General features: G+C 39.1%; 1 protein-coding gene across 1 annotated transcript; it reads left to right on the forward strand.

The window, feature by feature from the left end:
• Positions 1-12426: 12426 nt before the first annotated feature.
• Positions 12427-13455, forward strand: LOC101637403 (melanoma-associated antigen B16-like). The gene has a single exon (XM_004690103.1). The coding sequence runs from the start codon at positions 12427-12429 to the stop codon at positions 13453-13455; it is 1029 nt and encodes a 342-aa protein (XP_004690160.1).
• Positions 13456-13889: the final 434 nt, after the last annotated feature.

The raw sequence follows: 13889 nt of genomic DNA on the forward strand, positions 1-13889 counted from the left end.
GTAACTACCACTGAAATTAAGTAATAGGATATTTTCATCATTCACATAAATGCCCCTTTCCACTTTTTAATCAATCACCTGCCCTATCCTATTGCCTGATGTAATTTCTGTCCCTGTAATACAACTTGCTTCAGAGTGTGATGCGAATAGACTGAGTAATGTCTTGTTTTTAGCTTCATTCACTCAACATAATGCCTCTGAGATTCATCACTGTTTGTTGCATGAATCATTACATTGCTTGTATTGAGGAGCATGATTCCATTTTATTGATGTAGCACAATGTATTCATCCGTTCAGCAGTTGAACACATTTGCATTGTTTCTAGTTTTTAAGGACTAGTGTAAATAGTCAAGTATGATTCTTTGTACATATGTACCTATTTTCCAGTCGACCTATGTCTGTTTATTACTATTTGGTTTATGCACTTTTTTCAGATTTATGATTTGCAAATATTTTGTCCCAGTCAGATGATAGTCATTTCCTTTTCTTATCAGTATTTTTCACAAACGGGTATTTTTATTTTGATTAAGTCTGACTTGTGGCTATTTGATTTCATGGATCTAAAGTCAGGTGTAAGAACTTTGCCCAGTGGAGGATGGGAGCATACTATAAACTTGCATTTAGTCTGTTACCTACAGTTGATAAAAGATGACACAATAGTTCAGAGAAATCATTTCACAGTTCTCTGCTTATTTATTCAAAATATGTTGAGGTACATTGAATTTCTTTTGTTATACCATAGGCATCTCAATCCTCACCTCAAACAATAGTTACTATCAACTAGCAATGAGAAAAGCATAAGAGTTTGATTTTCTTGAGACAGCATGACTGTTGTTGCCACCTGAATCTTAATTAGTGTATGAAAAAAATACGTTTCTTATTATTATTACATTTTTATTATCAGAGGGAGGAAGATAGGGCCTTTATTGAGCTCATTTTCCACAATATAAATAATGTCTACATATAACAAGTATTTGTTACTATACCTTTTGTATCACAACATCCAAACATTTTTTTTTTTATAAAACTGACAACTCAATCAAAACTCACTACTTCAAAATTGCTGGCTTCTTTGAAGTCATGGTAAATCTATTCTGCTACATAACTTTCTGTGACGTTTCTGCTGGCATTGAAGAAGACATCTGCTATGTGGAGAACTTCCTGTGGAAAGCTCCAGAACTGTAGATTACTTCAAGGAACCATTAATACTGATTTCATAACAACTAGTGGGGAAACAGGCTCTTTGTTCAAAAGGCAAGAAAAATTTAATTCTGCCAACAAACTTTAATTTTCATTAGTGGATTTTCCCCCAGTCAAGTCTTCAGCTTCAAATACAGCTCAGTAAATACCTTATAGTTTTAATCAGGAGGGACCCTGAAGTAGAGAAAGGCATTTTGCTACTCCTGACATACAAACATAATGAAAGAATAAATGTGTATGTGCTTTTTAAAGGAAAAGTGAGCAATTTTATTTTTTCAAAGCCTAATAGTGAAAACCAAAATGAGGTTAATATAAATGCTATTTGATGTTATTGTGATGAGGTGGAGGGTTCAGTGGTCAGGGGCCTGGAGTTGCCCCTGAGAAGAGTTTTGGTGGTGGTCCTCTTTCAGGGGCATGAAGCAAGTCTACTCAGGAGAGGGAGACATTTACACAGATACAGGCTGGCAAAGGGCCATTTTAAAAGGACAGGTTTATTAGGAAGAGGAGAACAGAAAAAAAGGCATCTGCATAGACACAGGTGGGCAGTAGGCTGCCTCTTGCTGGGACAGAAATTACACTGAGTGGTATTCTTTTGGGGGAGGAGTTCATTTTTTGTGGGATTGTTATCTATTTTTAAATTAATCACTTCTAGGGTGTGGCTAGGTCGATTTGTAAGGACAGGTGATTCTCTTTTATGGTTCTCAGTCCCCATATTCACCCCACCACCACCATGGTCTGCACCTCTAGGTACTTTCTATAGCTGTCTGATACTTGCTACTGCAGGCAGAACCCAAGGACTTTCATTTGTATAGCTGGTTTAACAATCATGTTCATCATTTCTTGAAGTTTCTGGTCTTGTGACACCTTTATCCCCAATTCCTACTCTTAGCCTCCATCACTGTTCCTATTTCTCTTGTAAAATATATATACATATAATATTAAATAAAAATTGAATTAGAAACATGGCTTAAACTCCAGAGTACACTTTCACCAGGTAAGGAAATGAATAAATAGTATATAAAGATACATAAAGTTATATTATCTGCCTTATGTATGCTACCTAGGGGGGAACCAACAAAATATTTTGTATATTGAGAATTATAAATAAGCTTCAGAAGTCATTAAATTTAATTGTGTTCACACAATGAAACAGATCGAATGGGAGACTTAAACGCAGTATGTCATGCAAATACCCAACTACTACACAAGGAATAGGAACCTTGTTCTGATGCACAGTTAATGTCACATATTCTTCTCTTGTTTTTTTCTGGCTTGTGATTGACAGTGTAACCAAGAGGTGCCTGTCCTCTGCAAGCTCCCCTTCAGCTTATGACACTGGGCACCCCTGTCATGGGTCACCTTTGCATATAAACAGCAACTGTTAGTTTAAACTTTTTCATACCAGGAGCCCAGCATGGCATTTAGATGTAAGACCTTCACTGAAGCGCTTCCAAAATCATCCTGCCAACAGTATTGAATATTTCCTTTATGGAAGAGCAGCCCTCCCTCTGGATTCACTAGTAGCTGCCTGTTTGCTCTGACATTAGCTCAGGATTCCAGACTGCTGTCCTCTCTCCCTCCACATTTCCTTAACATTGGAAAGTAGCCAGACCTGTTCCTTCTCCATTATATTCTCTAACTTCCAGAGGCCTGTAAAAGAGAAAACCTATACTAATAATGTCTGCGGGACACTTTCATTTGATTAAAAATGTAGATAGACCCAGTCCTCCAGTTACCTAAGACTTATAAGGAACACTCATCCTGGTGGAAAAATAAGTAGGATTCTTGTCAACAGATAATGGATAACCTGTTTTCACTGCATCTAGGTTAACAATGTTGCCTTGGGCCTCCCTGGTAGCGCAAGGGTTAAGTCTTAGGCTGTCAAGCTATAGCCAGCCACTGAAGCTCAATTTGATCCCTAGTCCCAGAGGTGACCCACATGGTGCAGCAGACCTCTCCTGACCCACCCACTGTTCCCCTCAGCCTGTTCTGCTCCCCACTCTGTCTCTGGTGAACGCTGTCACCTCCCCACCCGCCTTGTACCTCTGGCCTACACCCCAGTTCTTATATGCATAAAATAAATAAAATAAGTCTTTAAGAAAATGGTCCCTTTGGTTATCAGTGTTATCTGTGATCAGCATATTTCCTGATGGAGTGGGAGGTGGAGGGAACAAATAACATTCTCTGGGTCCAGCACTAAGTCCAGGCTCCCAGGAACTTACTAAGGAAAAATATGTATGGAAAACATTGGCTGTTGGAGAGTGTTATATCTTCTTTTTCACTATTCAGATCTTCTCAACTCTTTCTGTTACTTACCTGATAGTTGACCACACCTATGCTATAAGCATACAATAGTATAAGCAAAGAGACAAGAAAAATTTCTTCCTACAAAAGAATTTCAGTTAATAAATTAAGCACACTATTAGAATGAGAGAATGGCCATTCTATAGCCCTTATTGGGAATAGTTAACAGCCACAATAGTGAGTGCTTTTGTCAGCAAAAGGATGACACATACATCATATATCTCCTAATAAGACTGTTCAGTGACACTTCTAGAATGATCTTGCTGAAAGCAAACATACTGACCAAAAAAAATGATAATCTGATTAGGCTTTTACGTGTAATTATTGATGATTGTTATGCTGACCATCAATTATGGAAAATTCAGTGTACTGTTTTATATGCCTGGGAATGTTTATGAAAAGATTTAATATAGCTTTAAATTGAAATACCAAAATGAAATGCTGTCTTTTAGCAAAGTAGGTTCATTAGAAAGTAAAAACTTTAATCAGCAATTACAACCTGAAATGTTAGGTCAGGACATGTAAGCCCGATCAGGTTTGGAAGCCAGTTGTAGCATATAATCAGGCAAAATTTAATCAGCATCTTTTCCAAATCACACAGATTTGAAATTGCTCCATATATTTCAACAAACTAGCTTGCCTTGATGCAAAAACCAGATAGATGAGGAGACACCGTGAAAAATTATTTCGGCCAAGTACACTCCACTTTTATAAGCTGGGTTTGAACATAACCATACCGATGAGGTAGCAAAATAAATGAGATGTATAAAAAAAGCAAAGTCATAGGTAAAGCCAGAAGTTTAACAACTATATTCCACATATTAGTGACACTGTCCCTATATATCTTTCTACTTCTGACTTACTTCACTATACTTTCTTATTTTACTGAATCTACCTTTACTAAGGTATAATTTAATTTTAGTCAGTTCAGTGGGTTTGAATAGCATGTGACCAAGTTTGTTAGTCACGGAACCATGATGTTCATGTAACCACCATTGAAATTAAGGTATAGCATGCTTTCCTCATTCTGGTACGTTCCTTTATACCCCTGAGTAGCCACACACCTCCCTCCCCTATTCCCTGATCCAATTTCTGTCCCTATAGTTTGTCTTCTTCCAGAATGTCATATAATTGGACTGTGTAGTCGTCTGTTTCAGGCATCATCACTCAGCACAATCCCTCTGAGATTCATCCCAGTTGTTGCATGAGTCAGTGCTTTGATTTTATTAGGGAGTGGTTTTGCATTTTATTAATGTCCTGTAATTTGTGTATCCATTCAGTAGTGAGCAAATTCAGTTTGTTTTCAGTTTTTTTTTTAAGATTTATTTATTTGTGCATATAGAACTGGGGTACAGGCCGGAGACTCAGGGGCGGTGAGAGGCTTCACCAGAGACAGATTGGGGAACAGAACAGGCAGATGGACGAAGTACACTGCTGAGGGGAGCAGCGGGCGGGTCAGGAGAGGTCTGCCGCGCCATGTGGTCACCTTCGGGGCAGGTGGGAATCGAACTCATGCAGAAGCGGCTTTAGCTTCTCAGTGCTGTGCTTTAAGCCCCTGCGCCACCAGGGAGGGCCTGTTTTCAGTTTTTAAGGGGCTCTACAATCAAGCGTTGTTTTTAGTTTGTTCATATGGATAAATACTCAGGAATGGCATTGCTACATATTGTGATGAGAATGAGTATGTTTTACTCTATCAACATTTGCTAACTCTCCTCCCAAATGCCTCTAACACTGTGCATTTCTACTAATGAAATATAAACATTTCAATTTCCACAATTTCCCACATTGGTATTATTTTTCTGAATATTTTAGTCATCATAATAACTGCAGAATAGTATCTGTTCATAGTTTGTCTATTATATTATTGGACTATCTGCTTTCTTATTATTAAGTTGTATGGATTTTTTACATAATTGACATAAATCCTTTATCAGAATCATGTGTCCAAATACTTTCTCATGATTTGTGGTTTATCACTTCATTTCTTCAAAATCTTATTTCAAGATGATTTTTTTCATAATATAATAGTTTATTTTCACATCATTTTGTACATGTTTTTTTAATCTCAATTGTAATCTCCGTGGGTTTCTCATCACCAAGTCACCCGTGTGCCATCACCATAGTCCCGTGCACTTCCCTCCTGCCCCCCCACATTTTTGATCCCATTCCCCACTCCACCCCCACAAAATGTCTCTGGTATGTGGCTGTTCATTATTCTTATTATTTTCTCGCCTGGTCCATTATACTCCTGCTATGAGTGAAACCATCCAGTATTTTTCTTTCTCTTTCTGGCTTATCAAGATGATTTTTTTTTAAAGATTTATTTATGCTTACGGAACTGGGGTACAGGCCAGAGGTATGGTGGGTGAGAGGATTCGCCAAAGATTAAGTGGGGAGCAGAACAGGCAGATGTACTGAAATACACTGCCGAGTGGAGCAGCGAGCAGATCTGGAGAGGTCTGCCACGCCATGTGGGTCAGCTCCCTGGCAGAGGATTGAACTGGTGCTTCTGTGGCTTCAGAGAGCTTCATAATGCGGTGCTTTAACCCATTGCTCCACCAGGGAGAGCCCTCAAGATGCTATTTTTAAACTTCAACAAAAATGTCTTTTATAATTTTTTTTTTTTGCATGTGACTTTTCAGAGACAGCCTTGTCTAACCCAGCAAAACTAATGTATTTTCCTCACTGACATTTCACTCAGATCTGTTCGATGAAACTTATTAAAAAGCTAAGAGGTAATAGGTACTGATGAGTACATGCAGAAAACACACACCACTGCCTGTAATGTAAGTTAGTTCAGCCTCGTTGGAAAGCAATTTAAAGGTTTCTCAAAAAATGAAAACCAGAAGCACCACCTGATCCAGCAACCCACTTGTGAACATGCATCCGGAGGAAATTTCATGGCATGCATTCTGTGTTCACTGCAGCACCATAGCTGAAACTTTTTATGACTAAAAAACATCTACTCTTTCTATTGTTGTGCTTATTCTACTATTTGAGTTAGTAAGGAAAAAGTACATATATTTTGCAAAATACTGAGAAGTAAATATTGTTCCCCCTTAACAAATTGCAGATTCTGCCCATACCTCAAAGTTGAACACCATTAGCATATGGTATATATTATTTTAAAACTAATTCTAATTTTTGCCCTATACTAGTTCTATAAAATAGTATGTCTAATTTATAGGTATACTATAAAAATACATTGTGACCATACACTTGGGTTCACTTATCTTTTCCTTCTTTTTAATATCCTCAAGTAATGTATACTTATATTTCAGACTTTGTGGCTTTCACCTCTTCAGGTTCATGCAGGGTCTTTTTCTAATGTCTGTATATTTAAATCAGTTTTCTCTTTCTTCTTGTTTCTAGTATATATCAAATATAGTTGTAATAACTATTTTGATGTCCTTGTCTACGCATTCTACCATCTGTATCATAGCTTGATAAGTTTTGATAAACTATTTTGTTGTTATCCTGGCTATTGGTTAGATATTCCTCCTCCTTTGTATGCCTGATGATATTTGAATGGCAGATATTGTGAACTAGTGATATTACCTTGTTCACACTTGTCCAGAGAAAATACATATTTTACACTTTTCAATACATCAGTATTTTCGAGCTTTGTCCTATAATGCCATTCCATACATAGAATCGAATTCATCCTTTCAGTTCTTGCTTTCAAATTTCATTACTTAGGAGAAGAGCTGCATTCATTTATCTCATGTCACTACTTGAGACAAAACATTTCTGAATACTCTCCCTAATCCCCTGCACTTGACTTGGTTTCTTGCTCTAACAGGCAGAACTGCTCGCTCTGGGCAGGTTCCACAGTCCATTCTCTGTTGAGCTCGTACCTCTTCGATAGTCTTTCTTATAAATTCTAGCCTCCTAGTTCTCCCTTGAGATTCTTTCCTTTATCTCAACAACTCAGACACAACTCAGGCTCTGCCTGGACTCCAGGCAGCAAGCTGTGGTAATTTGTTTTCCATCTGTCAGCTATCACTGTCTTTCATAGTCTGTTTACCAATATATTGAATATTACTGCCACACATTTTGTCTATGTGATTTTTTTTTTAATTCTTTCAGGCAATGGATAAATCTTGTCCCTGCGATTCCCTTTTCAGCATAAGTAGAGGATGTATACATCATAAGTAAATCCAAACTATGGTAGCCTATAAATACCTCAGAAGAACAAACAGACATTTTCAAATGTATTCAAATTCAAGCTAGAATTGGAAAGCTGCAGTTAACACAAAACACATATGCTAGAATATTTTGCCCTTTGGAGAATTTTATATAAATAGAATTATATAGTAGATAATGTTAACCTTTAAGGTTACTTTGTGCTGTTGTTTGTTTTTACTCACTATTGTGATCTGAAGATTGACCCAAGTGATAGCGGGTATCACTGGCATGTTCTTATTTATTGTTGTATAGTATTCCATTGCCTGGACCATAATCTTCTATCCATTTACTCATTGAAGGACATTTAGTTTGCCTTCAGTTTTTGACTGTTACAAATAAGTCTGCTATGTACTTCTTTGTGTGAACATAAGTATCCATTTTTCTAGGAAAATATACAGTAGGATCCTGTTCAAACATAATTTTAAGTTAGCATAATTAGAAACTTCCAGATGGCTTTATAGAAATCCCAGGCCATTTTGCATTCCCATAACTACTATTTGAGAGATCCACTTAGTTCACAACCTCACAAAAACTTGGTCTATTTAGTTTTTAGTCGTTTCATAGACATGTCATGCCATCTCATAAGGATTTAAATTTGTAGCTCCTTGAAGGATATTGATGTTCAGCATATTTTCAGTTGTTTATCTTCTACCTGCCTGTCCACTTTAGTAAAGCATGTATTCAAGTGTTATGCCAATTTTATTTTTAATTTTTAAATGTTTATTTACATGGCGAATTAGAAGAGGATGGAGAGGGAGAGAGAGAGAGGTTATGTCAATTTTCTAATTGGACTCTGTTGCTGTTTATTTTATAGAATTCTTTATTATATAGGGAACAACCTTCCTTTTATTATCTGTGTTTTCCACAGTGAAAAAATATTTTCATTTTGATTAAGTTGAACATAGAGATGTTTGAATTTACAGATTTAAAGTCAGGTGTAAGAATTTTTCACAATGGAAGGGAGGGGTATGCTGTGAAGTTACTCTGTAAGTAAGAATGATATAAGACTGATATCAAGATAAGACAGGTCGACCATTTGAAAGTCTTCTGCAGGAGTCTAGGGCATCACCTCAAACAATATTTGGCTTCAAGTATCAAGAGTCCTTCCTGGAAAGCATGGGAGAGGGGGGCCCAAAGATAACATGGTGGTAGGTTTGATGTGTTGAAATACAGCTGAGAAGTTGTGATCCTATTCCTCTGAGTCATAGACAGTACAGTAAGACAATGTTATCTAAATAATAATAATAATAAATAACAATAATAATAGTAATAGAAGTTTGGGTTGCTTGAGACAGTTTGACTCCCCTTACATAGTATAGTAAGCCCCTACTATGTTTTAGTGGGTGCAACTGACCTTATTTTCATTGTTATTATTCTTTTGATAGAATATAAAAATGGATTAGAAATGGAATAAAGAATAGTATAGTTAATCACACATACTAAGGACTAGTATTCTTCAATGAAATTTTTGAGGTACTATACATACTTACATATACATGTATATATATTTGTATATACACAAAAACATATCTTTTGATAGATACTGCTTAACATAGTGTGTGTGTGTTTATTATAAATAGTGGTTAAAAAATATTATACTGCCAAAATGTCAAAATAAAGGGGTTTGAAGCCAAGCCTCTCTGGCTAGGGAATGAATCCTTTCATCACTCTGAGGGTTCTCAAAGACTAGAGACCTTGGCACATGAGACACAACCTAGGCTCAGTGGGAAGAATTCAGGAAGCTGACACAGTCAGTGTGAAAAATGTCACTTGAGACCACCAAGAATCTCCCACTGAGTAACAGAGACGTGTGCAAAGCCCCACTCCTCGCTATTGGCCGCTGAAGATTCCTGTCCTTGGTAACCGAATGTTACGTTCCCTGGATACCTATCGGCCATATTGAGGACAAAGAGGCCGTCGCGCTCTCGGAGGTGTGTGGTCTCACGTCCGACAGGGAGGAGTCGCAGGTGCCACTTGGAGTCAGGTAAGACCCTAAATGAGCACTGAGGAGACTTTTAACTATATAAAAGAGCCAGTTACCTAGATCTGAGCCCCAGTCCCAAGTGGGAGGTCTGGGTAGGAATGCGCCGTCAGACTAACCTTTCCCCCACTTTCTCTTTGTTGACCTGATTGTGGGGAGGCATAGAAGAGGAGGATATCCTACCAGTGGTCATGAAATGCCACAGAGAGAGTACTGAGGAAACACCCAAACCATATTAGTGGCAAACTCTGAGCATCCACAGCTCTATCAGTTCACAGCAACTGGGAGCAATGGTGGCCTCAAGTGTTGCTAAGCACTATAGCTGGAGTTTAAAGGAAATAAAGTCTTAGTTGGAGGCAGGGGCTAGCATGTCAGCAAAGAACTGGAGTCCCAGACCCAGTGAATAGATAGTTTCCCCATCCCAGGACAGAGGTTGTGACACTGTGTAGCCCCTTTATTCAGCATTGGATGTCCTGTCCATGGACCATTCCCTCACATCCTCTGTTGATGTCTTAGAAAAATGGGGCTTAATTGGGAGTTAGGGCCTTAGTTAACAGACCAGCGAATGCAGTATCCAATTTAAAGAGTTCTTATGAATATTGTGAATAACCAACTGTGGACAAGAGGGTACCACTCAGAGGCTCTATCCGCTCATAGCAACCAGGGGCAATGGTGGACTCAAGTGTTGCTAACCACTACAATTGGAGTTCAAAGGAAATAGTCTTTGTTGGAGGCAGGGGCTAGCAGGTCAGCAAAGAACTGGAGTCCCAGACCCAGTGAATAGATAGTTCCCCCATCCCAGGACAGAGGTTGTGACACTGTCTAGCCCCTTTATTCAGCGTTGGATGTCTTGTCCATGGACCATCCCCTCAATTCCTCTTTTGGCGTCTTAGAAAGATGGGGCTCAGTTGGAAGTTAGGACCTTAGTTAATAGACTGGCGAATGCAGTATCTGATTTAAAGTGATCTAGTGAATATTGTGAATAGCCAACTGTCGACAAGAGGGACTAGGAAAGAGATGGCAAGAACAGGGAATTCCTCTTTGAGCTTCAGAGGAAGGTGAAAGCTTTTATTACAAATAAAATATGTTAAATAACTAGAAGGAATTCCTGGCCCTTATAGCCATCATTGAGATATGTTTGAAGAGCAAAATCACTGCACAAAAGTGATCTGACACGTCATGGAGAACCCTTCAGAAGTCCAGAATAGAGTTAGCCAGAGGAGACACCCAGCCACCTCCATGGTATTCATTGGAGAGTGGTGTCAGTTTTGAGCCACTAAATTCAACTTGAAATTGGTTCCAGGCCCTTCCAGGATTCAAGTGAAGGCCCCAAGACAGCACCATCTGGACCCCGTATTCAGGAATGGCATTACCTGAATTTCTTCCCTGTCCTCCTTTTTTTCCTGCTTTAAAAAAAAAATCAACATTGGTTATTGGTTTATAACACTGTGTAAGCTTTAGATGTACAATATAATTCAACACCTGAATATATATGTTATGCTATGCTCACCACCAAAAGTCTAGGTTTCCATCTAGTACCATAGAACTGACCCACTTTACCTGACTTATTGCCTCTCCCACTTTCTTTCTGCTCTGGTAACCATCATTTTATTCTTTTAATCTTGTTTGGTTTATTTAATTTCAATATATGAGTGTAGTCATGAGGTATTTTTCTTCCTGCATCTGAAGTTCTTTCACTTACCGTAATATCCTTTACAGGCATCCATATTGTCAAAAAAATAACAATTTTTTTTTAATAGCAGATGCGAGATCCTACCACTAGTCAGGGGAGGGACCTTAATTACCTGAGGCTGATGGAGACACCCAAAGCAGAAATAAACTATCTCAGCAGAGCTCCTCCCTGCCATCACACTTGGAAAATTCAGGATGTGACACCCCATTAGTTGTCCTGAGTGGTCACAGGAACTAATTCAGTAATACAAGGGAGCATCTTCAGCTCAGCAGAGAGGAAGAGTGTATGACACTCTTTTTTTTTTTTTTTTTTAACCCTAAGGTGTAGTTCTCGACTTGGCAGAATTGACCACTGACTCCAGCATTTATGGGACCCAATGATACCTGCCCAGCTTCTTTAGTCTTAGAGTGAGAGGTGCCAGACAAAAATGGCCAAATATCTCACCAGCTGACTTCATACACTGGGACCCTGGGAGGAGGGGTGGCAGTTTTAGTCTGTAAGGGACAAGTCCTGATTCACAGAGAATTCACAGACTGCAAAATTCTATGGGAGACATGAAGGACTGCGTAAGCAATCTACCACAACTGGGCTCATTAGAAAGCCTGGATACATTATCAGACGGAAAATCTGTGCCCCACAATCGCACACAACTATCTGCTCTTCCTTCCTGAGCCTTTTAGTCAGGTTAAGTCCTGATATATGTGCCTGTGTCACATGAGGTCAGCAAAAAGGAAGGTCCAGTTTCTGTCAGTATTCACACAGCCCAATAATTTACACCCATTGTGATCCCTGAGTATTCTAAGATTGGGTTTAATGACTCTCCCAGAAGCATACGTCATCCTTAATTATATTCTTAGGGGACAGAGAAATCAGGTCAGGAGACCTATGAGGTCCTTAGCACAGTTGTCAGAAGACCCCTGGAGGCAGCTTTTGTTAGAACTGCCATAGTCGACTTAATGACTGAGGCTATTCATATCTGACTTCTTTCCCATAGGCAGTGATTCCTTATTATCAGCCGTCTGTCGGGTCCGTACTTCGGCCTACGGCTGCTAGAGGCGCCATGCCTCGCCATCATAAGAACACGCGAGGCCCAGGCCCAGAAAATAAGCTACGTATTCATATCAGTAAGGCTCGGTGCCCGGATGTTTCACAGGTTTCCAAGACCCTGGAGAAGACCTCTATCTCTTCTCATCCGCTGGCACCTGCCAGTTCAAAGAAAGTTCCTGAATCTAGTCTGATCACTATTGTTGAGGATACTGAGGATTTCAATTTTCCTCCCTTTACCACCTTATCCATCTTTGCTGCGAAGTCAGGGGAGGGCCAAGAGAAAGCTGATACTCCCAGCACCTCACAGGCTGAGCCGGCCGTCAAGTGTGTGCCCATTGATGATCTAGAAGAGAAAGTAGCAATGTTGGTGAATTTCATGCTGCTCAAGTATCAAACAAAAGAGTCAATAACCAAGGAAGATATTTTGAAGACAGTCATCAAAGGATATGAAAACAACTTCACTGAAATCCTGCTGAGAGCCTCCGAGCGCATGGAGATGATCTTTGGCCTTGATGTGCAAGAAGTGGATCCAACCAACCACCACTATGTCCTGCTCATCAAATTGGGCCTCACCTATGATGGGATGATGAGTGATGAAGAAGGCGTGCCCAAGACCGGCATCCTGATTCTCATCCTTGGAGTCATCTTCATGAAAGGTAACCGAGCTACTGAAGCAGAAGTTTGGGAAGTTCTGAATTTAACCGGCATTTATTCAGGAGTGAGGCACTTCGTGTTCGGGGAACCTAGACAACTCATCACTGAAGATTTCGTGAAAGAAAATTACTTGGTGTACCAGCAGGTGGAAAATAGCGATCCTCCACAATTTGAATTCATGTGGGGCCCAAGAGCTCACGCGGAAACCACTAAATTGAAAGTTCTTGAATTCCTGGCTAAGGTTCATGGGACTGACCCAAGTTCTTTCCCATCTCAGTATGAGGAAGCCTTGCAGGATGAAAAGGAGAGAGCTGAGGGCAATATTTTATCCAGGGCTGAGTCTCCTCTCCTGGCCGCTGCCAATTATAGCAGCTACTCGCACACCTAAGTAATTCAAGGATAATTTCTTCACGTGTTGTTCTAAGAAACAGTTCGTGTTCGTAAAATTTAATTGTGAGGTGTGCTGAAAGGCACAAAACATATATGCCTATGTATTCCCATTTTTGAAGTTTTATTCTACCACTCTTTGGTTCCATGTTATACAAATTCATTCGTCTTAAAATTTTCAGATGTATGGATGAGCATTATCATTTAATGTTCTAGTGAGTTTAATTGTAAGAACTTTGTGGTTTTGTATAACAAAATTTGAAACATACATCTTTTATTGTCCTGTTGATTAAGATAGCATGCATTGTCACAGGCATTTATTGGAATTGTACAACAACTTTGCTACATTTTGTTGGGACCAATAGAGAAAATACAGGTGAAAATTCCAAGCATAATGAAATCTTTGCTTTCTTCTTTGTTATGAAAAAAATAATA

Source organism: Condylura cristata, unplaced genomic scaffold (genome assembly GCF_000260355.1).
Source record: "Condylura cristata isolate star-nosed mole 26May11 unplaced genomic scaffold, ConCri1.0 scaffold00027, whole genome shotgun sequence".
In the NCBI taxonomy this organism is placed as follows: Eukaryota; Metazoa; Chordata; class Mammalia; order Eulipotyphla; family Talpidae; genus Condylura; species Condylura cristata.